Genomic DNA, 27960 nt, shown 5'->3' on the forward strand with positions numbered 1-27960 from the left:
ACACTTATGTAGGGCAACCCAAAACAATAAGACAACTTTATATACTTAGTATAAACTATATAAACTAACTATTTATGATGGAAGAAACATTCAAAGTTTCATACCACGGAGATTCAACATGTAAACAACATGTCATGTGGTATATTTCAAGGCCATAATTTATAATCAATGTTTCACGGTATTTTGTAAAGAAAGAAGAATGCAATAACTAATAAAAATGTGCTCTACTTTATTCAATATACACGAAACAATACAAAATATGTGATAGAAGATATTCACATAGAAATTTCAGCAGATAATGCAGGTTCAACCAGGACTTGAACCCACGTGTCTCTGCTCTACCAACTGAGCTACCAAGCTAGGCCTGGTTTTACTTCTTGCATTTCCTGTTTTTGAGTTGTCTCTTCAGCGTTAGCATGGAGCTGTCAAGTCTCCATTTTTTGCTGAAATTTCTACAAAATACATCATCCGCATATGCCACATTATAAGGTAAGATATTCACATATTTTCCAGTTTCCATTGTTGAAGCCTCTTCTTCAGAACTGACTTCTCATCGTCAGTGGAAAATGTGAAATCTAAAGCATCATAATTCAACTTCCACATTTCTTCTTTTGAAAGATTGAATGTCTTTGCAGCTATTTTAAATTCTTCTGAGAGAGTTGTTGCAAACACTCCCTTATCATCTGTCTGGAATGAAATTCAAATTTCAAAGTTTGCTTTACTATTTGTATTACTCTTTCAAGTTTCACTTCAATTGAATTCAATTCAATTTGCTCTAATGCTGTACTTCGAACTTTCAGTAAAGAAATAGCAACACACACATGAAGAATGTGAGCAATGGAAAGAAACAAACTGGCTTGTAAATATAAAATAGATGGCAAATAGGAAACATTTGCTAATCTGTAACAAAATTCAGCACTTTGTGCTATTATCATGTGCAGTGATGGATTCCATTGTTACCCACTTCTAAGTATGGAATTTTTATTTGTAATAATGGAAAAACTATACATTTACAAACATTAATATTTATTTATTTACAACAGAGTACGTTCTCTTCATGATAAATAAGACTGAATTTTCTGTGGCCAGTTTTATCAAAACTGATTTTCTGAAAAGTTATAAAAATGAAGATTCCATCAGAAATCCTTGGCATTTCATATAGCTAGTTTAAATTGTATTATAAATGATGGCTGAATTATAAATACCAAACCAATAAAAATCCCAACAATCATAAAGTACTTACTGCAAGACAAAGAGGATGACCAACCCTTTTGAATTGTTGAAAATGGTGACTTTCGTAATTCTTCACAGTTCCAGATTTTACGTTAGATGTTAAACACATTTCTGTAGAAATAAAACAAATGCACAAGTAAATTTCAAACACATTTCACAATGAGATTGCAGACTACCCATTACGCTACTTTTTTTCTTCTGATAAAGTTTGTAATATTTGATTATAAGCAATTATATCAAATCACACGGAAAATGGTATGAATCTTCCGAGCATATATCTAAAATATTCAAATACCTGTATCTACAGTGGAGAAATTCTTGACATATGCGACAATACAGATGCATTTGGAAATTATGCAGTTCCCAAAATTCATGTTGCTTCAATATGGGTAGCGATGTTCCGAGAGATCTATTTTCAAGTTTTTGTTGAATATGCAAAATAATCTTACACAGTTATTTTTAGTGGTTTTTATTTTATCTGCGACGTTTCGTCCTGGTGTCCCAGAACTTTTTCAAGCTTACTCCAAGATACACACACAACCTCAAATGGCTAGTCACACTCTTCTAAGGAATGAATAACTTTTGTCCTTATTTCCTCCTAAACAAACTGGTTTTTCAAACAATGCAGGTGTCATAGGTGGCTGTTTCTCCCCTCCCCTCCATCCTGTGTCCTACTCTTCTTGTCTTCTCTTCCCAGTGGCACTGACCTTCCCTTTCTCCTTTAACCCATTAACTGGGGCGGAGCTATATATAGACTAAAATTGGGCCTTTTTTACGGAGCATCTATATATAGATGGTATTTCAAAATTAATGGTTCTTGTATTGTGGCAAGTCATTTTTATAGACACTTCATTTCATGCTATTAGTCTAAGTGGGCTAATGGCTATCAAAGAATCCATTGTTTATGCTTTGTCAGTTCCTGAAAAAATGTTTTTTTTTTGGTTTTTTTTTGCAATATTTCGCGGAGGTCTAGTTGGTAGGGTGTCTGACTGCCATGCGGGAGACCCGGGTTCGATTTGTGAAGTGGGTGTTCTGAGGTCGCAATTTTACCGGTCTAGTCCCTGCATAAAGCGGCTCTGGGGCTCACCCAGCCTCAAATCAATATGTACTTGGGGGTAACCCTGGAGGGTATAGGTGTCCAGAGTGTGGTGCTGATCACCACCTCCAAAATGACCGAATTGAATTGTTGTTTTAAGTCCACTTTGAGCACAGAAAGGCTAATCGGGACTGGACCTATAGTTTAAAGTGGGATCCAAACCACTATGTGCCTCCACCAGGTATCGAACCTGGAATCCCTAGTTTACAAGGCGATGACGCTACCACTGCGCCATCAGGAAGGCCCCCAAAATGGCCGAGATCAAGAATATGTATTTGGGGTGTGGGGCCCTACTCCAACATCCCCTAAATGTGCCTTAAAGGCATGATGCTGCATACAGGGGAAATCTTACCTAATGGAATGTTTATTTGCAGCAGAGTCTATATACGAGATACCCCCCCCAAAAAAAAAACGGAATTTTGTCACCTTGTTTTATTTTGATCATACATGTACATGTTGTAGGTACATTCAGGTAAGCATGTCTACTCTAGTCACCTTCAAAGTATTGTCCATGTGCTTTAATGCAATTGTCCCAACGTTTTTCCCACTGTTGAATACAGTTTTGAAACTCCTCTGGTGCAATACTCTTCAAGGTTTTGTTCGTAATGTCTTTGACCTCACTGACATCATGGAATTGCTTCCCTTTCACATTACTCTTCATCCGCAGGAACAAAAAAAAGTCACAGGGTGCTAAATCGGGTGAGTACAGGAGATGGGGCACAAGCACCATGTTGTTCTTTGCCAAGAACTGTTGCACTGACATGGCCATGTGGGCTGGGGTATTGTCATGGTGCAGTAACCACATTCTACTTCTCCACAGTTCTGGATGCTTCCGTCGCACACTTTTACGAAATCTTCTCAAGACATTCAGGTAAAAGTGCTGGTTCACTGTTTGTCCTTTGTCCTTCATTAATGGCATCTTGAACTTTTCCAATGTTTACTTCATTTCTGCCTGTCGAAGGATGGCCAGGCCTTGGCAAGTCTTCAGTTAACATGTCGCCATCTTTGAACCGGGAAAACCACTCGTAGACTTGTGTCTTTCCCAAAGAAGCTTCATTAAAAGCTTGTTGAAGCATAACAACGGTCTCAGCAGCTGTTTTTCCCAACAAGAAACAAAATTTAACACAGGTCCTTTGCTCCTTGTGGTCCGCCATCTCAACAATCACTCAAAAATCGCCAGACTCTTGCCGCAACACCACAAACAATGCAACACTACGAACGAACCGCTCAGCACAGAATAATGCCAACTTGCAGATTGAGGCAAGATATCCCATACTAATGACACCTAGCGGCACAAGCCGTAAGTACATCGGTAATCCGCGCAACATTATGATCCCATTCTTTTTTGGGTATCTCCTCGTATACATTGTTTTTCTTAGTTTCATTTTGTGGCAAGACTTTTTATAGTTAGTTTTTGCATTATTTACGATGACACAAATTTGCGGTTGCATCTATATACAGATTATTATTTTTGGTTGTACTTCCCTTCAAAGTTGCCGCAGGGAAGGGGTTAACTGGTCTGGCAAGTTGAAATCTTCCATTTTTGTGCAGAAAATTGAAGGTGGCTCTGGAAACTTAACCAACTTGCTTTCCATATGCTTTTTTATTAGTTTCACCCATTTCATTCCAATTCCCCCTTCGTTTTTGTTCATTTTCCCTCCCCTGTTTATGCATATGTTCTTTGTCTCTGCCACTTTTCTCTCTATTTCATTTTCCCTCTTCTCCTTCATTTGTACATTCTTAATCCTGTGCCCACATGTCAACATATGCTCACTCAATGCTGTTCGTGGATCTTCCTCTTTAATGTCTCTCCTATGTTTTTTAATTCACTTGATGATGCTTCTCCCTGTCTCTCCTATGTATTTGCTTCTACATCCACCACATTCTACTTCATATACCCCTGCCATTGCCAATTCATCACTCTCCTTCTCTCTTCTGTATTAAATTAAACCATTCGATGCTCTTTGGTGGCTTGAAGGCTGCTCTTAGTCCATACTTTGCATAGATGTTTCTTATCTTTTTCTCCATCTTTCTTCTGAATGGCACACTCACATACTTCTTCTCTTCCTGTGCATTCTTATCCTCTTCTTCTTTTTCCTTATTGTGTTTTTTTTTTCATTTTCTTCTCTCCTCTTGTTCTTATGTGAATTCTATTCCCTGCTATGTATCCATTTTCCTGTGCTGCCTCCATTATCCACTTAATTTTTCTGTCATAACTTGCTTTGTTGTTACATAATCTTGTTGCCCTCCACACAAAATTCTCCCAAATGTTGTCTTTGGTTCTTCTTTCACGTGCAGATTCCTTGTGGATATACTTTCTCCCAGCTAACTTTTTATGGTACACCCAGGGTTCAAGTCCTTTCCCTTCAATTTTCTGCACCTAAAAAAAGGGAAGATTTCAACTAGACAGACCAGTTAAAGGAGAAAGGGAAGGTAAGTGCCACCAGAAAGAGGAGGGGGAGAAACAGCAAGGTATGACACCTGCAAGGTGGAAAAATCAGTTTGTCTAGGAGGAAATAAGGACAACTTATTCATTACCTTAGAAGTGTAGAGTGACTAGCCATGTGAGGTTGTGTGTTGTATGTGTATCTTGGGATAAGCTTGAAAAAGTTCTGGGAAACCAGGAGGAAACATCGCACATAAAATAAAAACCACTAAAAATAACTGTGTTAGATTATTTTTCTACTACAAAAAGTGGTTATGCGAACCTTTAAGAAAAACATAGATATTTGTTGAATATCTGCTTACCTACAGGAATACTTGACTGCAGCAGCATATTCCAGAGTTCTTCTGAACCACCTGATGCAGCATGGATAAAGGTACCATGTCCAATGCGATCTGGCTTAAGCATGATAATTTTTTTAATTTCTTCAGCATTTGGAACCTAAATAAAAATAGCACGTACTAAGTTATTTTATGTGTGGGAGGACACAAAAGATTGGTTATTTTATATACTTTGTGACATGTAGATTTATCAAATCATGGTGTATTAGTATAATTATAAATACTTGTTATACCTGCCGCAAAATTAGTTTGGTATTGACGCTGGTGAAGCATGTGGGGAAATCGGGTCTACGTCACTGCGGGAGGGTGGGTTGCTGGCATGCGAGCCAATCAAAATCTTTCCAGTGATTCACCCAAGCCCTGGTTACCTAGCAACAGAAAACGTTTATCTCGGTGTTGCCGCTTCTCGGGCGATTTTTCCTACGATCAGATTTCATGTTGTTGGGAGAGGACGTGTTTGTTGGTTGCGTTGCTGTAATATTTTAACTGGTCCGTTTGTTTAGTGTTTATTGTATTTAGAGTATTCTTTGTTGTATATAGCATGCTGTTTTAGTGTGTTATTTTTTGTACATAATTTTCTGTGTTCTGCTTGAGTGCGTCGTGAGCTTGTGTGAAGAATGTCAATCACAGGAGGCAATACTCGAGATGACAATGTACCAAAGAGGCCATGCACTAAAATAAAAAGGAATTCTTCTCAAGCGACAAACGCGGGAGATGGTTTGTTCTGAGCGCAAATAATTTGAGCAAGAGAAAAACAATGGGGGTCCAATCATTTCTGTAAATAAAGTTCTGGACAGGACTGCTGCTGCTTTCGACGTGTCTAAGAACAATATTGTTACCATAGGGAAAGAAAAATGTAATGTGGTAGAAATAAATAAATAAATAAATGCGAGGCTTCAAAACTGGAAACCCCAGGAAAGAAGAGGAATATCAGTAAACGCGTGACAAATTTAGATACCTTTCAGCAAGACGCTATTCGTCGCCATATTTACTCTTATTATAGGAGGAAAGATCATCCCCCTGTTGGGAAACTGCACGTTTCGTTGAAAGATTCGGGACTTTTCAAGGTGGGGAAACATCTTTAAGGACAGTCAAAAAATCTCTGGGATTCTCATACAAAAAAATTAATGGACGCAAAATAAAGTAAAGTATGGAGGCATATGGGGACGTGGAGGTAGGGCTCCACACATTCTCGACCTCGACCATATTATGGAGGTGATGCGGTGATGTGGTTCACCAACCGCCTTTACCGCAGGTTTGCCCCAGGTACTCACTTGGGCTGAGTCATCCCCGGAGCCGATCGGGATATTTGAAAAAGTTCCACAAACCACCGCGGGTCTCACGCGTGAAAGTCAGATGCCCCACCAACTGGACTTTTGTGCAATTCAGTTGCGGTATAATTGAAAGATGTGCAGACTTTAACGGCGACTTCAAAAAGAAATGATTATTGAAAGTGTATATATTCAATATTTTCAGAATGGATTGAAAAGGTAACCTGTAAACAATGTTCGTTTCATTAATTCGTTCATGTTGTAAGGGAGATGGAAATGAAGAGAGAAAACAATAACACATTCATCATTGTTGTCATCATTGTTATTCCTTTTTCCTCGAAAAACAATAACACATTTCATCATTGTTGTTCCTTTTCATAACACGTTTTTCTCGACACAGTGTCAGACGGCTGCACTGCGTACTGTACCGTACCGCATGATATGGCAACACCGTGACGCGTGTTCCTTCAGCTCTCAATACCAAACTAATTTTGCGGCAGGTATAGTAACCTGTGTTTTGAGCATCATTGCAACGAGTGGTTATTTTATATACTTTGTGACATAGATTTACCAAACCATGGTGTATTGGTATAAATATAAATACTTGTTAGTAGCTTGTGTTTTGAGCATCATAGCAACGAGAAGTAACATTGATTGATTGATTTAATTGTTGTTTGAAGTCCACTATATGCACAGATAGGCTAATCGGGACTGGACCTACAGTTTAGAAGAGAGATCCGAACCACTGTGCAATGTGCCCCCACTAGGTATCGAGCCTGGGACCCTTTGATTACAAGGTGACGACATCACCACTAGGCTATCGGAGAGGCTGAAGAGGTAACGTGGAGTCTACATATTCCTTTTTTATACATTTATACATTTGACACAGTTTTCATGGATTATGTATTTTCTTGCATTTTAAGTTCTGGAGCCATGGTCTCCTTAAAAAAACATACAATGGAAGTCCTGCTGCATTACTCCCATATTTTCATGATTAATACATTCCCTATTTTTCAACTCTGCGAGGCAACTATCTTTCGATGACCAGGGCCTTCTAAGCAGTTTTTTATTTGGCGATACATGGCCAATGAATCAAACCTCATCATCATTGTTTTCTGGCTTTCAATACCAGAGCTTGCTATTTCTTTTTAAGGAACTCCCCAGTCGTGCTCATGGTTTTGAGTGAAAATGGAAAAATTTGACGACATTTTCTCAGGATATTATCCAGGTTGGTTCCGGAAAGAATTTTTTTTATGAAATATTTTATGCAGCTCACACCAGATCTCAAACCTGGAACTGCTTGTAACAAATATGAGAGCATTAACCATTCAGTTATATCAGAGTCCAGATTTCGTGAAAGGAAATCTTAAAATACTTAAAGGTCTTGGATCTATGAAGGTGAGCTAAACAAAAATGTCCTCTCCCTTATATCTACAGTGGCACAAAATAATGATTAACAATGATTTTCTTTATTCTATAATAATTTTGTCAGATTTACAAGTGTATATTCCCAAGTTAGATACATACATACAGTGGTTTGGGCCCCAATTTAAACTGTAAGTCCAGTCCAAATTAGCTCATCATAAAGTGGAATTAAAACAAATTGATTGATCAACTGATTTGGTTTATTTTACTTTGCTTTTCTGCCACTGTTGGTTAATTGCAAAGATGAGGATGAGTGATGATCATATGATGAAATTGATGAAAGGACACTCACAAAGAACACCCAGACCGAGGCTGATATTCGAACTGGGACCACTAACATTGTAGCATGCTGTGATAACCACTTCGCCATGGAGGTTGGCAGGAGTTAAAGCAAAGACTGGAATTGTATTTTGTGATTGTTGTACAATTGGTGAATATTGGTTTTTCATATTTTTGATTACTTAATTTACGACAATACATGTTTTCATGGTGGTTGCGGTAAACACGGTTTAAAATTACTTACGTGAAATTTAGAAGATTTCGCACTTCCGCATTGCACAATTTAATGGTTCAATCCTAAGGGTACGGTGAATGAAGGCAGTGGATCTTCAAAATTAATAGGATTGAACCATTAAATTGTGCAATGCGGAAGTGCGAAATCTTCTAAATTTCACGTAAGTAATACATGTTTTGTATATGAACAGAACAGTCTGTCTCTCTTGCATCAGAAACTAGTTTGATATTTGTACTCTATAAAAATGTAAACAGTCATAATGTTAAAACAAGTCTGGAAATGTATTTCAAAATGCCTGGAGAAGCCAGAGAATTTGATTTAACAAACATAGTGGGAACTTGATGGCTCACCATATACGTACATAAAGTGACATAACTCCTGGCTACACAATATATGCATGCATAAAATGGTGGCAATACTTAGAACATAATAATTGTCATACTTCTGCACAATGTACAGAAATTCCAAGTTCATGTTCTTTGGCTTTCTGAAGAACTGGAAAATAATCCTCTGCTTTGCACTTTGTTGGGTCTCCACTAAGATCCAGTCCTACTAGAATGTCTCTATGGCACTCACTGTACTTGACTGCAAGGTGCATAGTATCTTCTGCTTCTAATATTCCATTTCGTCTGTCTATGGACAACAGCAGCTTCACTACTATGTCAAGTTTCTTCCTAGATTCTCTGAAAAGAAAGTAGAAATGTTAATAATAATAATAATAATAATAATAATAAGAGTGGTTTAACTGCAAAGCTAAAATTCTATGGCACAGCAACCCTTCGAGAGCCAAGACCTGCCAAATTGCTTTTGATTGGGTGACACATAAGTTAGTCCATTGAGTCACATACCACTATTAGCTGTCTTTGAACATGAGCTCCAAGTAACTTTCCATCATTACAATGCTAGGCCAACACTATGGGTGTGCGGGACAAATTTTTTGGTTGGGATGGAATTTTTTTTTTAATTACGCCATTCGGGACAGAAAAATTTGCTTCCCAACTAAGTCAGGAAATTTTCGGGATGGGAAAAATTTGCAATTTCGCGACTATGTTGGGAAATTGTTGGGATGGGAAATGTTCAAAATTTTCCAACACTGCAGAATCTTGAATTCTGCACATCATTTTCCCTTATGTGTTTTTTTCCTGTTCTGGAATAAAAAACTAACAATTTCTGAGTGTCACGCACTTACAATGAATAAAACATTGAGCCAAGATTGACTGATTGATGTTTGGATTATGGACATTTCAGTACACGGGCTATTTTTGCCCATCACACAATCCAGGAATACGTTCCTTCAATAAAACAAAAATGAGGACATGCCCCTAACAAGAAAATAAAATAAGTCTGTTAAAAACTATCTAACTCAATTTTTAAAACCATTCATTCATTACCTAAGAAGAACTAAAACTAATCTATCTCTGAAGACTATAATATCCTTACTTATTAAAAGCTGAGGCTGTAAAGGGACATTGGGACACGAAGACAAACACAGGACAACACAACTTTAAAGATGATTATCTGGGCCATGGATCCAGGTGCCAGAGCCTGATTGGCATGCTAGAAGCAGTTAGTGGGGCGTACTACAGGAAATGAGGATGACTTTCGGGTGCCTTACCAGAAGGTCACCTCTTACACCCCTTGGCTAAGATCGAGAATGTGTCTTTCCGGTTACATCTGTCCACATAGCCTTCATGGCATAGTGCAATGCACCAGGTAAGCCGGGCTTACACTTTATTAGTTCTAGTAAAATGTATGCAATTATATGGCAAAATTCATAAACAACTTCAAAGTTCAACTTGGGTCAACACCAGTGTTCGAGATCCTGTTTGTTAGATTGCAACACTTCAGCACCAGGCAGCCATGGGATCTCCCGCCTTCTGCTTGTGAAAAGTTGTAAGCCTTCTGAATTTTGCCTTACAAATTGCTGACCGCGAACGAGCAGGGACTAGGCCTACAGTATCTGGACTGGATCGAGAAGAGCGGACTAAAACCCTACGTGTGTAAACCTAAGGCCAGAGGGTTACAGCAGCGTTGCAAACCTCATGTTTAGAAAAAGTGTTGCTCATGGACGTCCGCAGTATTTCTTTCCATCAGGGAGGATTAAGGAAAGTAGTTTTTCCAGGGGTTGGGGTAAACTAGGTATATTTCCTCCATAATAGAGTTGCCTTCTCAAAAGATACTAATTCAATTTGAAGTTAACATTTTTCTGCGTTGCCCTTACAATAATTAACATATTTTGATGTGACTGAAATTAAATTAAATGTATGAAATATATTATTTTATGGTTGACATTCATTTCCCAGGAAGGATCCCGTGCCCCTCCTGGACATCCATGGTGTCGTTTAAACTCCGAAATTATGCTACATACTACTAAATTGTTCTGGGATCTATATATTATTAATACTAATTTATAACAAAAACATAATTATAAATTCGAATGGTTCAACCAACGGGAAGAGTTCGACATTAGACGTGAAAAGTTTGAGAAAATTAAACCACCACGAACAGTGGCCCTCTTGTTTTATTTGTATCCCTGACTTCCAGACGACTTTTTAAACTTGTGCGAGATTTAGCTTTTTAAGTTTGGGTTGGTTTCACTGGTGAGACACAGGTCCTGTAAGAGGATAGGGCTCCAGTGTTGTCGGGTATGAATGAATGGTTGGCTGCAAAAGAAATTTGAGCCGGTGGTGTTTCAAGTTTTTTTTTTCCAGGAACAGGGAATTCTGAAGCAAGAAACTAATAACAGGAAAGGGAAAAAGGAGAAACCTAAAAATGAGCAGGAAACGGGAAAACTAGCTATACATTAATATGCTAAACACTTGTTTCTGTTTCTGTAGGAGAGCATAAACATCAGAAATATTAAGATCTCTGTTTTTTGCTTATGTTCGAACTCAGTTGGTAGTAATTGAGCTAACAAGCGCAAAAAGTTTTTAAAAGTTAAATGTTTAATGAAAGCTGAATATTGAACTAGTTTCACAAATCTCATGTCAAATGTAAACCAAATATTATTAATTAAATTTAATTACATAGTCCGTGATTTAAACACTCTTCAAACAACGTATGAAAAGCCTGTTTATGCTAGATTTGCATTTACACTACCCTACGAAAGCACTTACATCTCCTTTGATAGAAATTTCTGGATATTTCTCTACAATTAAGGAGCATTTCTTTTATATTTTATTTTGTAGTTCTTTTTTTACGAAATGTAGGGAATTTATTTATATCCGAAAGGTATATATTGTCCTCTGAGTCCGAAACATCACTGCTTTAAGCAGTGCCCGCTTTGGATCTTTTTTTTCTCCTATCTATTGAAAAGCAGGGCTGTCGTCCCTGTGCTGTGGTGTGATAGTGAAGTGCATTATGGAAGAAAACGAGTGTGATTGTGCGGTGGGGTGGAGAACTTGTTGAATACGCCATTTTCCAGCAAGTATTTTGCTGCCAAGAAGAAACTTGTGGATGTAGATAGGCCCACCCCTTCTCTAGCAAGCATGGTTAACAGAAACGAAAAATGAAGTATGTCGATTTTGTGATCGAAGCTGATACTTGGCTATGCGGTTGTAAAAAGTATTCAGCACTTTTCTGCCCCCTTCTGTTTTCGATTCTTTATTATCATTATTCTTCATTTTATCTAACTTTGCATATGTTTTATCGTTACGTTACTCATTGCGATAGGAATAAGACTGACGTAATTATAAGGCTAGCAAAGAAAACACCAGGCTCATGTAACTTCGTTTTTAAGGGTTTTGTGAAAAGTTCCAGGAAATTGTTCTTAAAAAATGGGGGGAGGGTTAATGTGAGTGGATAAATCACTGACCATGCCAGCCTAAAAATAAGCACAATGGGAAATAACCTTCATCCTGCTAGGCTTACACTGTTGGAAAGGTCACGCTCCGCCACTGCAATGCACAGAGGATACCTTTGCCCTTGAATTACTTGGACATCTGGAGGGGGCAGGGAAGATGCATGCTAACCCCTCCCCCTGGAAAATAAATGTCAACCTAAAAGTATAAGTACAACGTGAACCACAAACCATAAATTATTAAATCTTCACATGTACAATTTCATTTCAGACACATTATTGATGTTAACTATTATAAGGGCAATATCACACACCATGGCTATGTGGTCTAAGGTGTCATGCTTTGGGCTCAGGCTACAGGATGTGCACAGGTCCGAGTCTCCTGGAGAAACCTTAACAACTTTTCTCCTGAGATTTCGGCCTGTGTATGGGACCGGTGGCTACCCAGCATCGTGAGGAAATTGGGAAGCTACAAATGAGCAGCGTAACCCAGTCATGGATACCTACAATAATGACTGGGGGTTGGATGATCTCCCACCTCGGCAGATGGAAGTGAAGTCGGCAGTCGGTAGGTAGGCACTGGCCCTCACGGGCTGCTGCACCTGTAAGTTCAAACTAAAGATGTATTTCTTGAGGGTTGCAACACTATGTGCCTTGCATGCTCCTCCGTGGACATCCATGTTGTACTTACAGTTAAATTTTCATTTGTATTTTATTTGTACTTTGGAGATTAAAGGCAACATACCTAATGGCTTGTATAAGGATGCCAACATAATCTTCTCTTGATATTTTCCCAGGGATATGTTTCGGTGTACTCCTTAGCTCCAAGTAGACAACTCCATCTTCTGCAAATTCTCTTATTACATCCACAGTTGCCTTGTGTAGTGCTTCTGGGGTGGATGTTAAGCAATGGACAATTTTAAACATGTCAAAGCATCTGTAAGATCATAAAAAACATGCAAAATAAACTCCCATGTTTAGTAGACTATACATACGGTATGCATAAGGTGACCAGACATCCTGCCTTAAGTATAAATATCCCTCTGTCCCACAAAACTAGTAGGGGATGTAGAATTGTTCCACTTTTACAAAATTTACTTTCAATGTTCTGCTTCATTAAAATATAATATTATTCAATGGTCGCTGCCATGAAGATGTATTGATTCACAATATTGCCATATTGGTTATTAGAAACTGGATATTCTACTATGGAAATCTATGGTTTAATCTGATTAACCAGTGGATGCTCCACAAAAGGCCAAAGTGGTAGTGTACCTTAATTGACAATCTACAAAGCAAGCACCCTTACCTTAAGAAAACAATATTTTAAAGTGATGTATGGTGTGATATATATGGCTCATGCATGTTGCACATGGTTGTTACGATCAAGAAATTTTGGTAAATTTTCATGATTTTCATTTTTATTTTTGACAGCCCTCGTATAAATTCTTTAGGAGTTCAAATCTTTTTATATGCATATTTTGTTTCTTGTTAAAATTGTAACGCAGTTTCTGCCAAGCGAAAAAGAACACAAAGCACGTTGAAGCTTGCATTCTTTTTCTTTCTTACCAACAGTGGGTTCTTTTTCGTTCGGCACTGCGTGGTTTTGTAAGTAAGTTTAGCTTTCATTGTGTTTCTCGATATGCTCTTTTTCAACATAACTTTCAGTATGTCTAAATCTTTTGTTCAAGGGATAGAATTGCGCAATCCCGCGAGTATAAATACCAGCCGTTTCGCTGGCAAAAGTATTCATTATTATATTTTGGATTTTAAGGTATTCACCTCGTGCATCAGGGTCCAGAGCTGGGAGAATGCGGGCATTGTGTGGGGAGTGGCTGGTCAGCTCTCCCTTACTCTATGTCAGATGTTTTCCGGAAACTACCTTTGGGGACTAGTGTTGGTCAGCACAGTCTCTAAAGGGGATTTTGCATGCTTGTATATAATTAATTCTTACATAAATATATAACTTAAATAATCAAGAATAAATAACTATCATAAATTTAGCTGAGGTTTGCACTGGTCAGTGTGACTCTGATATTAAATCATGATAAATAAACTAGGTTCATCTAAGTCATACAATCTTCTCGTCGAGTTAATTTTTTTTTAACTCTAAATCATTCGGAATTCTCCTGGTCAGGAGGTTCTATTAATAAATTTTATTCTTAGTTGTTTTAATCCGAGAGCACGCTTCTGGTCAGAAGGTGTACTTCAATATCTTTGTGAATATAGGATACATATCCATTCGGAGTCTGAATACTTGCGACATTGGGATAAAGTAATGGTTTCATTTATTGGTTGGTTGTTGTAGAAATTATTGGAATAGCTAAATTAAGTTATAGGCCGAATACATTTTTTAAAAATTCCTTCTGCTTTTATGATATGAGTAGCAGGTGGTGTTTATAAAGGGTAGACATTTGTTCCCCTATTATGTTAAGAGAATTCCACGTGGACATTTGTAATGTACGTGGCCGAAGTGGCTTTTATAAATGGTAGAGAATGGTTCCCCTGTTATTGTATTATGAATGTTTTGAGGTAGACCCTGATGTTGGTAGTACACCTCTTGAATTCCAAAGAACATAATGTAAGAGTGAAAGGATTATCGAAGCAGGAATATAGAGTTTATGACTAATAACATATTAATATATTTTGTTCTGATAAAACTTTGGATACCAGTTGTAACTTCGAACTTTTTGTGACATTATTACCCACTTGTTGAAACCAAGTTACTGTTGTATTAAATCTTGAATGGATTAGGATATGTAGCAGAAAAGAGAGTGCTCTTGGCTTTATGGTTATTTCGTATCAAGCTTTTTCCAGATAACTGAAGTTGTTAAGTAACTTTGTTTGCATTTTAACATGACCAGAAGTTTGTATAATTTTCTTTTTACTCCAACTATGCTGGAGACCCGTAAAATCTTCAATTAATGAAAAAAATAAGAATCTTCAGTAATTGATAAAGTGTAGTTGCTATTAAAAGTAAAATAGGATTATATATATATATTAATTTGGTTTACTGGCAAGCTTCTGGTTTGATGGGGTGTCCCACCCTCACTGGTCAGTGGAGTGGAGGCCCTATTGACCCACAAGTGTGTCAGTCTCAAGGTGCTGCTTCCCTTGTGACTCGCATGCACGTTCTCACTGGTCAGTGGAACGCAGGTGCGGTCATGATGGTTAAGTCAAGTATCAAAGTGGTTATCGTGCATGAGAATAGAGTTTAGATTTCACAGATATGTAAGTTCAAGTTTAGAAGCAGACCCTTACCCGAACTCTGGGATGCGGGCTCTCATGTCCCGAAGGTACTGAGAATTAGTCGAGGCATTTAAACTAAAGAGAAATTGTAGGCAGCGTCGCACGGTCTTGGTCTTTCGAGGGGACCGAGTCGGTGCATCGCATGCCTTGGCAACGGGTTGAAGGCCTACTTTGTAGCATGGTGGTTAACATTAAATTAATAAACATTTAAACAGCAGTCAACATAATTGCATGGATTCAGTGCAACCTCAAGTAAGTCAATCACATTTTTTTTTTAAAGAGTTGACTCCAACGACTAAGGATTTGGAGGAGACAGCTGCAGAAGGTGCATGGGTTTATCATGTGATAAAACAAAAGCACAACTTTTGTTTCATCGATTGTTCATCCAGAATCATTCAGAAGTGTTTTGAGCCTAAATTAAGATGTGGAAAAACAAAAAGCGAAGCAATAGCATTGAATGTATTTGCACCTCCTTCACAAGAGCAACTGAATAAACAGTTATGCGATACAAAGTACATTACTTTGACAACAGATATTCTGAAACTGCAGAAGTTCCCATTAATTGTGCACTTCATTGCCCCACATGAGGGTGTGCAAGTGAAACTTTTGGACCTTCAGGTTCCGTCAAAGAAAACAACAGATTTAGTGCTAACTTATCCAGGGACGATTCCTCCATGTAGGAATTGAGGAACTTCCTACGGTTCATTTAAACTTGCTTCCAGTTCTCTACTTTTTAGGAGTTTAATAATAATGCGCAATGTATGTACAATTGACTAGGTTAGCTACTGTCAAGAGTTGACTGGTGCCGCTCGTTCCAGCCACAGCCCAAAGATGATGGACACACATGATTTGCTGTCCCGCCTTAGGAACCTCACTACAAACAGATGGGTAAGGAGTGGAAAAGGGGCAGGGGGAAGGTTACAGTTTTTAAAGATCCAGCGAGAAAGCATCGAGGGGTACCTCAATCAGTGAAACCAACCCCATCAAAATGGTACTAAATCTAGCACAGTTTGATCCTCTTTGGCACCTAGCATTCTGCTTTCCAAATCTTATTTATACTTCACCAGTGAACTTGGTTCAAATAAAAGGGAGTATGCTTACACAGCGACAAGCTCTTTGTACAACCATGCCACGATCCATCCTCTATGTTTTCTTTATCCTGTCGATTTTGTTCGTGAGGAGATTTTATGGCAGGAAATCGATAGAAGGTTGGGGGGTGAACAAACAGCTTTTTCAAACCATTTCAAGTTCTATTTCGAAAAACCAACATATTTCGTTTTTTGAGTCATTCTACACAATTTTGTGGGAAAATTAACAACATCACATAACTGTAGTGAATAATAAGTAAAGCAAGTTTGAAAGTCGAAAAAGTATATGCATAATTGAACTTAAAAACTGCAGTTATCCAAAAAAATAATTAATAATAAATCATAGCACAATTAGAAGCATTTAGCATAATTTCAGAGTTTAAGCAGCACTTTTTTTTATCCTCAATCCACACGACAGGAAAGGGGACAAAATCAAAATTCTTGCAAAATCTAAAATATCATCAATGCTATTTACTACATGCAATAAACTGACAAAGTTGTTTCTTTTTGTGTAGACACAAATACTAATTTCTCGTAGTGTATTAAGGGATCAGTAGCATTTACAGGAAACTGAGATCTGGTTTGTGTAGGATGTGGTGCTACATCAGTCATCAATACTAGATGGCTAGTATTGATGCCAATGTCAAGAGAATATTCAATTTATGCGAGGAATTGAAATCTTATTTTATGAGTCAAGCAAAGTTTCCACAGATACTGAAAAAGTTTTTGGAAAGATGTGTCTACATTTTGGCATTCTCAAGCTTCCACACTTCCCAATGCTGTAAAACAAACCAAAGATGATGAAACATAAGGTGTGGAAGTAATAAAACATGTTCAAGATATGAGAGACAACTTGCAGAACAAGAAAGTATCTTTAATTCTTCCTTGAAAATGAGGTATCTTCTACAAGGCAACACTGAAAGTACCATGAGAAAGAGTTGAAACAATGTCAGCGTTGATAAATACTGTTTGCTTGTTTTAGTAGTGAATAATCTTATAATAAGAAAAAAGTTATTTATGCTGGTTTTTCAATACATTTCTAAATATGTGTGTTTTTCCAATGCACATTCCATTGAAGCCATGTAGTTGTGTTCATTAATGAGGTTAAAATATAAGTCAAGTTCCAAACTATAAATATGACATCTTATATCAAGCAGATGCACTACTAGTAAATTTTATGGATTTCAGTAAAATTTTCATCTAAAGGTAAAAGCTAATATTGTTCTATAATTTATATGCTGTATGTAACTTAAATTTGCCTTCTTCCAATATACATAAAATCTTACTCTGAAAGAGATCGCTGTTGACCACGATCGATAATGGATTGTAGCAACACCACATCCTCTCTGTTTGGAGGCAACTTCTGTAAACTGCAAAGCTCTCTCAAGGTCTGTTCACTGAGGGAGCCGTTGATGTGGGCATGAAGTTCCTGCAAGAGTACATTTCCACATTACTACAACAAAATTACCATTCTATTTCAGAGATAAAAATGGATTAAAAATAATTAAAACATTTTAAGGTATGAATTTACAATACCGGAAGTATCTCCAATTGTTTTCAAGTTCGGCATACTCACTAATTTTGGCCTCGTACTCACGAATCTGCAGTTAAAAATTGGCGGTCATGTTTAGAAATTGCAAAATTACCATGTCAATTTTCGCTATGATTCTCCATACACTAACATGGAAACAATATGAAGATGTCTTCCTTTCCGCACAACGGTCTTGCTACCAATGTTGCTCAAGTGCTGTGCAATAAGTGAGAGCGTTGATTTGCATGTGAGAAATTGGCATCTTGCGCGAAGGTGGAAAACATGTTTGCCCCACGAACCATTCACGGTAAGGTTAGGTTAGGTTAGGTTAGGCAAGCATAGTTAAAATTAAGGGTCATCATAAACATAGTTTTGAAATGCTAATCATTGCAAAAAAATAGTTGTTTTCTTCATAAATCAAGGGTGTTTACTCCGTTTACGGACCCACTTTTTTCGACTTACTTTGCAATTTCAAGACGTGACCGCCAAATATTAACTGCAGATTCGTGATTACAAGGCCAAAATTAGTGAGTCTGCCGAATTTGAAAGCAATTGAAGATACTTCCGGTATTGTAAATTCGCTCCCATTTTAATATAATCTCTCTTAAGATGTGTTTTCATTGTGAATTTTTGCTTGGACTGTTTTGGAAACTTGAAATTTCAACATGCCAATTTCTTTTAAAAAATTGACATTATTGACAGATTAAAGTTTTTCATGTAACTAAGGTCCCAAATTCTGCATCCACGAGAATCTTCATATGGTACCATGATCTGCAATAATAATAAAGAATGCTATTTCCAGCAGAACCTTGATGTCTAATCCTAAAAACAAGCATGCAGAATAAGTTTGATGGTTTATTTAACAATATGAAATTTCAAATGCTGATGATTTAGTGCACAAATTATACACTGGCAGTAGGGAAAGTGTTATCAACCAGATTAAAATATATTGTCTAAATTTCATTCTACAATTGAAGCAAAGTTGGCCATTCCTCTTGGATATTTCCCGTCTAACGACAAACTTGTAGATTTGCTAAAAAGGGTAACACTTTACTATAGGTGAGACGGATTTCTTCAAATTTACAGGAAAAAGTACTTACGCAAATCATTTTCTGTAGCGTTGTTGAAGTTCGGGAATGTAGTTTTGATCCATTTTAATGCGAATGCATGTGGTTTTCTACGAAAATCTCTTTCGGATGTGCTATTGTTGCTGCCGCCATTTGCTTTCTGCACGAGAGCACAATGTTCCGTGTGTTAGATGACGTAAACCCCGTAGTCAGTGTTTCAACCCACACCATGTTTTTGCTATAAGATGATGTGTCGAGGATGCATTGTGAAGTTGTTGCCGGGTGTGGAAGATGCCGTGGAATTTGTAATTCAACACGGAATCTTGAAGAAAGAAGTGGAATGCAGGACGTGGAAAGTTAAAATTAAAAGAATTCCGTGCATTTTCTTTCATCGAGAAAAACCGATGTTGTCCGTATATGCAAAATTGAATGAAAGGAGTGCTAATGGAACCTAATCTAACTGGCCTAGTCTCTGAGATTGTTCGTCGGGCTATCGTGAATTTTTGGGCTAACGTCAGTGGTTTTTGGAGCTACCTGTGGATGGTTTGTGGGGCTACCCGTGGATGGTTTTTGGGGCTAACATCAATGGTTTTATAATTACTCTTTATGTCAAAAATTGAACTTCTTTTCGTGGTGTTCTTTTTATTTTTAAATTTAGGTATTTTTCGGTGAACAAGGTTGGAACACTGCATGCACACTCCAAATCGACAAAACACTGGCACCACGTGCGATGAACGGGTAAGCTATCGCCATATTGTGTGTGGAAATAAGGAAGAACAGAAAGTACTCGTTAATGTAAGAAATAGACATTATTTTCGTTAGAAATTCATTATTTCACCTAAAGAAATGTTCCGCAATGCAGAGTAGGGTAAATTTCTCGTATCCGACCAACAGATTTTTTCAAATTTACAGGAGAAATTACTTACCGAATGCAGTTTCTTTAGACTTGTGGAAGTTCGGGGAAGTGTTTTCTCGCATCGTTCATTTAATTTTGCTGGTAAATCATCTATTTTTCGATATAAATGTGTGACCGATGCACGAAAGCTCTTGCATCCATTTACTTCCAGGTGGATGTAGCCTGTGTCTGATGATGTAATCCCGGTCAGTGTTTCCAAACACGTGTTTTTGTAACTGAAGAAGGTACGTATCCGCAAATGGTTTGTGGGGCTATGTGTCAATGGTTCATGGGGCTACGTGTCAATGGTTCGTGGGGCTATGCGTCAATGGTTCGTGGGGCTATGCGAGAATGGTGTGTGGGGCTATGCATATTTTTTTCGAAACCAATTTTTAACTATTGTAACCTATAGTGACCCTACCTAACCTAACCTTACCGGAAATGGTTCGTGGGGCTATGTATGAATGGTTCGTGGGGCTATGCGTCAATGGTTTGTGGGGCTACGTAGGTATTTTTGGGTGCAGTGGGGTTGAAACACTGCATGCCGAGTACGGTAGTGAAATTGTGACCACCATTTTGCGTGTTACCGAAGGCAAAAAGAAACGATATGTCGCAAATAGAGCTTATTTCCGTGAAATAAGCGAAATGTCACTTTCAGCAATGTTTCTCAATGCAGAATACGTAAGTACGAATATTCAAATTAAATGAACTAGCAAATTTCAGCAGTTTGTCCGAAACGAGAAATTTACCCAGAATAGTATGTTAGCAATGTAAAAAAGTGCGAAAGAAATGATTTATAGGTGTCTCACCTATAGTAAAGTAGTACCCTAAAAAGAACTGCATGGATAGTTAGTATTTCATATATAGGAACTGCACTTTTGTCATTTGTACATGCATTCCTAAAGTTCATGAAAAGTTTACATACCACTTTTGGTAAAGATGTACAAAACGTATCCAAGGCAACTTCCATCGTCAGGTTCGTGTAAAGGTTTTCCACTTCTATGAATTTACTCATGAAATATACACGTTTATTTAACAGAAGACATAGTTTCTTTAGAACGTGGCCAAGATATGAATGCCCCTGTGGATTGTAGTCGAATTTTGAACTTTAAGCGAGCAGATAAGAGTATGGGCGATGCGATCAGCTGCTTGCATTGACAAATTGCGCAGCACTGTCAAAAGGATAGAGATATGGGGAAGGGAGGAAAGAACAAATGTTTGTAGTTCACGAGTTTGCTGGGCGGATTCTTATCTTGGTTAATCCAGTTCATACGTTAAAACATTGCAATGATAAGAGTTTAAATAAAATTAATAAAACAAATGCAACGAAAGGCTTAAATTGTATATACTATATATTGTTGCATGTGTTTTGTTCCTCAGAAGTAAGTGTGGGTCTTTTAAGAAAAAAACAGATTAGTTCATATTACTTCAAAACGATATAGATCTCTTCATTTTCATTGCAAACACATTTTCGATTTCGCGCTTTCCAAGTGGTCCCAAATTCGTTGATGACTGGTCTTTCTACGGTTAATATTTTTTTAATTATTCAGAAGACCCGTCCCTGTGATAAATATCTACATTATATCTACTATTCGTTTTACCGGTTTTACCACACGGAAATGTGTAAACAACGAAAAAATACAAAACAAAAATTGATTGGTAACCATTTGTTTACGTTTACGGTAATCCATCATCTCATTATAAGAATAGCATATTATAATAAGGAATGGAATAGTGGAAAGTTGTTATTATGCTCATTCCTGGAAATATCCCGTTAGATTTTTTGCGTCGCCATCGGGAAAGTTTGGTGTTTGGTATCTGACATTACTTCACCATTTTATTTACACCATTTACCATTTCTAATGTAAACTCGATTATTTGAAATCTCTCGACTATTCGGGATCCCGCACAGTCCTCCCAAGTCCCAAGGGGAATGAAGAGAAGAAACATGGTAATGGACAATTTGCTTGCTAGTACCATACCACAGCAAGTACTTAATAATAAAAACCAGTATTGTTATTTTATTTTAGTTACCTGCCATGGCATTTCTTAACATATTATCATGATATTATTTCATCATTCCAGTGTTCTGTACTCAATATTTTTGTAATTTATGATTATCGAAGTCGCGTGGTCGCTTCAAATAATGTTACAAACTTAAATGAGATATTATGCTCATTGTGCACGTGATAATAAACAAGGAACATAATAGGGACCAGATTTTTCTTTCCACCTGTTGAAAGTGACGTCAGATCCGTGCACTGAAGCAACACCCTTGTGAACATAGGGCTGTGTTTTTTTTAGTATGTGAGATAAATTAAGTGTTTTGTGTCCAGTGTTTGCAAGTTAATGGTTATTATAAATAATTTGTGAAAGAAGAATATATAAAGGAAGCCACCTGCCCTAATTACTTGTAAGTATGACTACTGATATTCATTCCATGTATTATAATTCTGTCATGGGGACGATTTGTTTGAATGTCAGGTGTAAATGTCAGGTACATTGATTGGTCAGTTCATTAATATATATCGAAATTATTTCTTCCGTACAATTGGGTTGTTCAAGGTAACATAGGATACTGGATTTATGGAGATATGACAAAAAATAATGTATTATTGCTCGTTTGTATTATATGTCAATTTTGTGCAGACTACATAAATGTAAAGTATTGATAATGCTTCATGTGAGGTACTCGTTTTGTGCGACCAGGTATTTTCATCATTGAATGCTCCATTGTGCTGGAGATATATGAGTAGCGTGCAAACGTGAAAATACTACAAAGCGTGTTTTATTATATATATCCGGTATATTGAGTAAATGTTGGACTGATGTGTCATATTGTTCAAATCAAGCTTCCGTGTAGCTAGTTGACAAACAATCCAAGGCTGGCATTTTAAACAGCATTATTTTTAAAGTGTCAAGAAAATACAGTTTATTATCTTTTTTACTCAAATGTAAATTATAAAAATGGAAATAATAATGTTAATTGGGCTTTAAGAGTCGGGTATATGACCATCCTTACCGGAAAGTTGAGAAATTATTTTTCTTGTAAAAGAAGGAAGAAAATATAGGCAATTATGTTGTAGTATAACATGGAATTGTTTTAATAATTAATTAAATAATTGGTAAATTTCTCGTATCGGACAAACGGATTTCTTCAAATTTACAGGAGAAATTACTTACCGAATGCAGTTTCTTTAGACTTGTGGAAGTTCGGGGAAGTGTTTTCTTGCATCGGTCATTGAATTTTGCCGGTAAATCATCTATTTTTCGATATAAATGTGTGACCGATGCACGAAAGCTCTTGCATCCATTTACTTCCAGGTGGATGTAGCCTGTGTCTGATGACGTAATCCCGGTCAGTGTTTCCAAACACGTGTTTTTGTAACTGAAGAAGGTACGTATCCGCAAATGGTTTGTGGGGCTATGTGTCAATGGTTCATGGGGCTACGTGTCAATGGTTCATGGGGCTACGTGTCAATGGTTCGTGGGGCTATGCGTCAATGGTTCGTGGGGCTATGCGAGAATGGTGTGTGGGGCTATGCATATTTTATTCAAAACCAATTTTTAACTATTGTAACCTATAGTGACCCTACCTAACCTAACCTTACCGGAAATGGTTCGTGGGGCTATGTATGAATGGTTCGTGGGGCTATGCGTCAATGGTTTGTGGGGCTACGTAGGTATTTTTGGGTGCAGTGGGGTTGAAACACTGCATGCCGAGTACGGTAGTGAAATTGTGACCACCATTTTGCGTGTTACCGAAGGCAAAAAGAAACGAAGAAAACTTACTCGATATGTCGCAAATAGAGCTTATTTCCATGAAATAAGCGAAATACCACCTTCAGCAATGTTTCTCAATGCAGAATACGTAAGTACGAATATTCAAATTAAATGAACTAGCAAATTTCAACCGTTTGTCCGATACGAGAAATTTACCAAATAATTAATTCGGTAATGGTTCCGATTGTTTTATGATTTCACCTAGCACAAAGACTAATTATCGTAGAATTTTGGAAATCATTGTCACACGAAATTTGAACCTTCCTTAAAGTAATGAGCGCTGTTTGGACTCGAAAAAATGTTATTTATGTTGAAAGAAACAACTTGAAAATTACCTTACGCACTTCTCATGGACAAGATATACTCCGTCAACAAGTGACAGTAAATATCGTAGAAGCGTGGGAATGAATGTAGAAGTAAATCAGAACCTTAGTAGAATGCATTTAGGGACTTTATTTCAAGGTAACACTTTACTATACCGGAGACGGATTTCTTCAAATTTACAGGAGAAAGTACTTACGCAAATCATTTTCTGTAGCGTTGTTGATGTTCAGGAATGTAGTTTTGATCCATTTTAATGCGAATGCATGTGGTTTTATACGAAAATCTATTTCCGACGTGCTATTGCTGCTGCCGCCATTTGTTTTCTGCACGTCATCGAGAAAAACCTTTGTCGTCTGTATATGCTAAATTGAACGAAAGGAGTGCTAATGGAACCTAACCTAACAGGCCTAACCTAACCTAGTAGGCATACCTCATCCCCGTGATAGTTCGTGGGGCTATCGTGAATTTTTGGGCTAATGTCAATGGTTTTTGGGTCTACCCGTGGATGGTTTGTTGGAAATAAGGAACAGCAGTAAGTATTCGTTAATGTAAGAAACAGATTATTTTCATTAGAAATTCATTATTTCACCTAAAGAAATGTTCCGCAATGCAGAATAGGGTACTAATTTACTATCCTTCGGACACATTTATTTATTTTTACAGAAGAAACTACTTACCGTAATTAGTTCCTGTAGCATTGTCGAACATCAGGAAGGTGTTTTGTGTGATTTGGGAATGTTTCATAGCTGAAATTCATGTTGTTTGTTGAAAATTAATTCTCCGCAGGAGAATAGCTATCCCCACGAACCATTGGCGCGTTGATAGGTTAGTTCTGTTAGGTTAGGAAACATAGTTAAAATTTGGTGTCATGTTAGTATCAGGATCTAGAAATTGGAAATAATTGCGAACCATTGGCGCGTGGTTAGGTTAGTTCTGTTAGGTTAGGAAACATAGTTAAAATTTGGTGTCGTGTTAGTATCAGGATCTAGAAATTGGAAATAATTGCGAACCATTGGCGCTAGCTCCACGAACGATTGGCGCGTGGTTAGGTTAGTTTGTCTCAGGCAAGCGAAAAGGCCTATCAGAAAGACGTACTGGTAATGTGAAAAATTGCAATCAATCAAAACAACGTTGATACACCTTCAGGAATGTTCCGCGAAGCAGATACGTAAGTACAAATGTCAAAAATTGACGAAACGAAAAAATTAGAGGTGTCCGAAGGATAGTAAATTTTTCCCCATACCTATTTCGTCATTTTGAACATTCATACTTACCTATTCTGCAGTGCGAAAGATACTTCAAGGTGTTATTTGCCTTTTTTCATAAAAATAAATTCAATTTTTTCACATTACGAGTAACTATTGTTCTTCCTTTTTTCACTTGCAAAACAACTGCGTGGTTGGAAACATTGACAGGGGGTTACGTCATCAAACATACTCAACATCTGGTTCACGTAATGGAAGGAAATGAAAGCAACGGCAATTGTGCATCGGAAAGATATTTCTGTTGAAAAATACATGAATTCCCGGTGAAATATATTCCATGATGAAAGAAAATATCTCCACAAACTTCTGAAAGCTACAGAAACTCATTTCCGTAAGTAGTTTCTTCTGTAAAAATCAAGAAATCCGTTGGGACCAGATCGAAGTGTTACCAAAAAAGAATGTTAGTGAACCCATTAGTATATGTGTGACCAGCATTTGAGCAGTTCATCATATCTTTGAGCACTTTCACAATTTTTATAAACAGAATATAATTTTTGCATAGATACACACTGAGAAAGAAAGAAAACGAAGGAAAAGCTTAAGAAAATTCTAACAGCATTAAATTTAACACACTTAACCTAATATAAACTTTACCATCACGGCATGATAAATGAACAATGCATAATTTTCTACTTTCACGAGTACGTGAAATTCTTCACTCTTTGTAGTGAGGTGCTAGAAATTTTGAATTTTTAGATGGCATTTTGATGATGTAACAACCTTTACAGATGAAGGATCAAAAAAATATAGAATGGGTGGGGCCGTCGACCCATGGTACCCCCTCGAGAATTACTTCAATTTTTTTAATCGACAGATTTCAACGTTTTATGTAATATGAAAGTGGTTCCAGTGTTAGGAAACCACAAATAACGGAGATATTTGATCGCAAAGTATGACACGTGTATGCACAAGAAACTTCTATTCTGGACTACTATGACTCAGTTTTCCCATAAAAAAACTAACACTCCTGGCGTAACAAAAATGTGAAATCATATCTGTACCAGATATGGCCCTCCCAACCTAACAACCATTTCCAATACGAACGAGAATACATAATTTTTAAAAGTACTAAGAAAACAACGTGAAATCACTATTGTGACCAAACCCTAACCTAACAAATATTTCCAATGCAAACAAAAATATATAATTTTAAAAAGTACTAGCCTTAAAACAATGCACTTTCTGCTACAGGGGCATTGATAGCACTTACCACACTAAAAACGCACACCCACCTTCCAAACAAATTCTGGGGCAGTACCATGTCACATGAAAGCCTTACTTATTGCACATCACTTTAGCAACCTTGTGTTCTGATGTCACGGGGCCTATGTTGTTAGGCTAGGCTAGCTAGGTTTAGTACTCTTAGCCTAAATAATAATTTGTTATTGAATTATGCTAATGCTACCTAACCTCGTAGGCATTCCTAGTCTGACGTCAGAACACAAGGGTCTCACTTATTGCACAACACTTTAGCAACCTTGTGTTCTGACGTCATGGGAGATAGCTTTTTAATTTTAGGCTAAATGCCTACGTTGTTAGTTTAGGCTAACTAGGTTTAGTTCTCTTAGCTTAAATAATAATTTGTCATTGTATTTATGCTAATGCTGCCTAACCTAACCTTGTAGGCATTCCTCGTCTACCGAAACATCATCTCGCGCTTCCTGATGTAACACCAGGATTGCCAACCTTCAATCTCTGATATTTCCAACATGGCTCCAAGTTACAAACACAAACAATGTAACAACATGTTCCTTCATATCACATGCATATGGCGAGGATGAAAATGACGTCATAAATAATCCCATCAAAAAACTCTCATTACTCCATTATAATACACCTCCTAAATCTAAAAACAACACAAATTGTTCGTATAGAACATAATCTTCATAAATGACACAAAAATCATCACCTTATTGGGGGGTACGGAGGGTCGACGATAACGAAAGGGTGATAGATTCTAGGTGCTTAATGTAACAATCGTTAAAAAAAAGAAATACGTAATGAAATTTTTTTTTTTTTTTTTTTTGTGCAGTCACATAACAACACAGGTACCCAGACACTGCTACCTCATAGGAATATGTAGGTAAAATATACTGAAGCACATTGTTAATGGTCTGAAGTAAGATGCTTGTCCACAGAATAACTTCTGGTGAGACATAATTAATATGGACACCAGAGAAATAAAAAAAAATGAAATGTTATAAAGAATACTGCCATATTTCAGTTTAAATTGAATAATCTGTTAATATATAAATTATATCACCAGGAAAACTTCAATTATTACGTATTTCGATTCCCACCTTTTCATCTAGTGAATTAAACTTGGGCTAGGAGCTAATTATATAATTCCCTTCCACATGATGAAATTTTGCCACCAGTGTGTTCAGCCATGTCTGTATGTTTCTGTGAAATAGTTTCAATGTCTCTGAGTAGACTGAAAGCAGTGTTCAAGTTAAGAAGATTCAACAAATGCTGGTCTGCTGCTTTAAATGGTCATTTGATTAGGTAGTACTTACCACATGATCATACACCACACATACATCGCTCCAGAACATAGTGCAGACACCAAATACACTATGTGGCTCCAAATCAACGAACTAGACGCTTCGGTGCAAAGAGAGTCAAAAAAGTTCAGT

General features: G+C 37.3%; 2 protein-coding genes across 5 annotated transcripts in view; one reads left to right on the forward strand and one right to left on the reverse strand.

Moving 5' to 3' along the window:
• Positions 1–225: 225 nt before the first annotated feature.
• LOC145989720 (N6-Methyl-AMP deaminase-like) lies at positions 226–21633 on the reverse strand. 2 transcript variants are annotated; one of them, XM_083124995.1, is made up of 7 exons: positions 21617–21633; positions 17746–17888; positions 12868–13059; positions 8766–9006; positions 5078–5213; positions 1244–1344; positions 226–687 (listed from the first exon to the last, which is right to left on the reverse strand). In XM_083124995.1, exons 1-7 carry the CDS (start codon positions 21617–21619, stop codon positions 499–501), a joined length of 1005 nt encoding a protein of 334 aa, XP_082981121.1. In that variant the 5' UTR covers positions 21620–21633; the 3' UTR covers positions 226–498. The 2 variants fall into 2 exon arrangements, with proteins under 2 accessions (XP_082981121.1, XP_082981113.1); XM_083124987.1 differs by having other exon boundaries at positions 20878–21619.
• A 566-nt stretch (positions 21634–22199) lies between these two features.
• Positions 22200–27960, forward strand: part of cyst (rho guanine nucleotide exchange factor 18 cysts) — a 203711-nt gene continuing 197950 nt past the window's right edge. For all 3 annotated transcript variants that reach the window (XM_083140739.1, XM_083140764.1, XM_083140772.1), the window contains exon 1: positions 22200–22365. The gene's annotated coding sequence lies outside the window, so the exon portion shown is untranslated. The remainder of the gene's footprint in view (positions 22366–27960) is intronic.

The sequence above is a fragment of the Lepisma saccharinum genome, chromosome 1 (genome assembly GCF_977018435.1).
Source record: "Lepisma saccharinum chromosome 1, izLepSacc3.1, whole genome shotgun sequence".
NCBI classification, from domain to species: Eukaryota; Metazoa; Arthropoda; class Insecta; order Zygentoma; family Lepismatidae; genus Lepisma; species Lepisma saccharinum.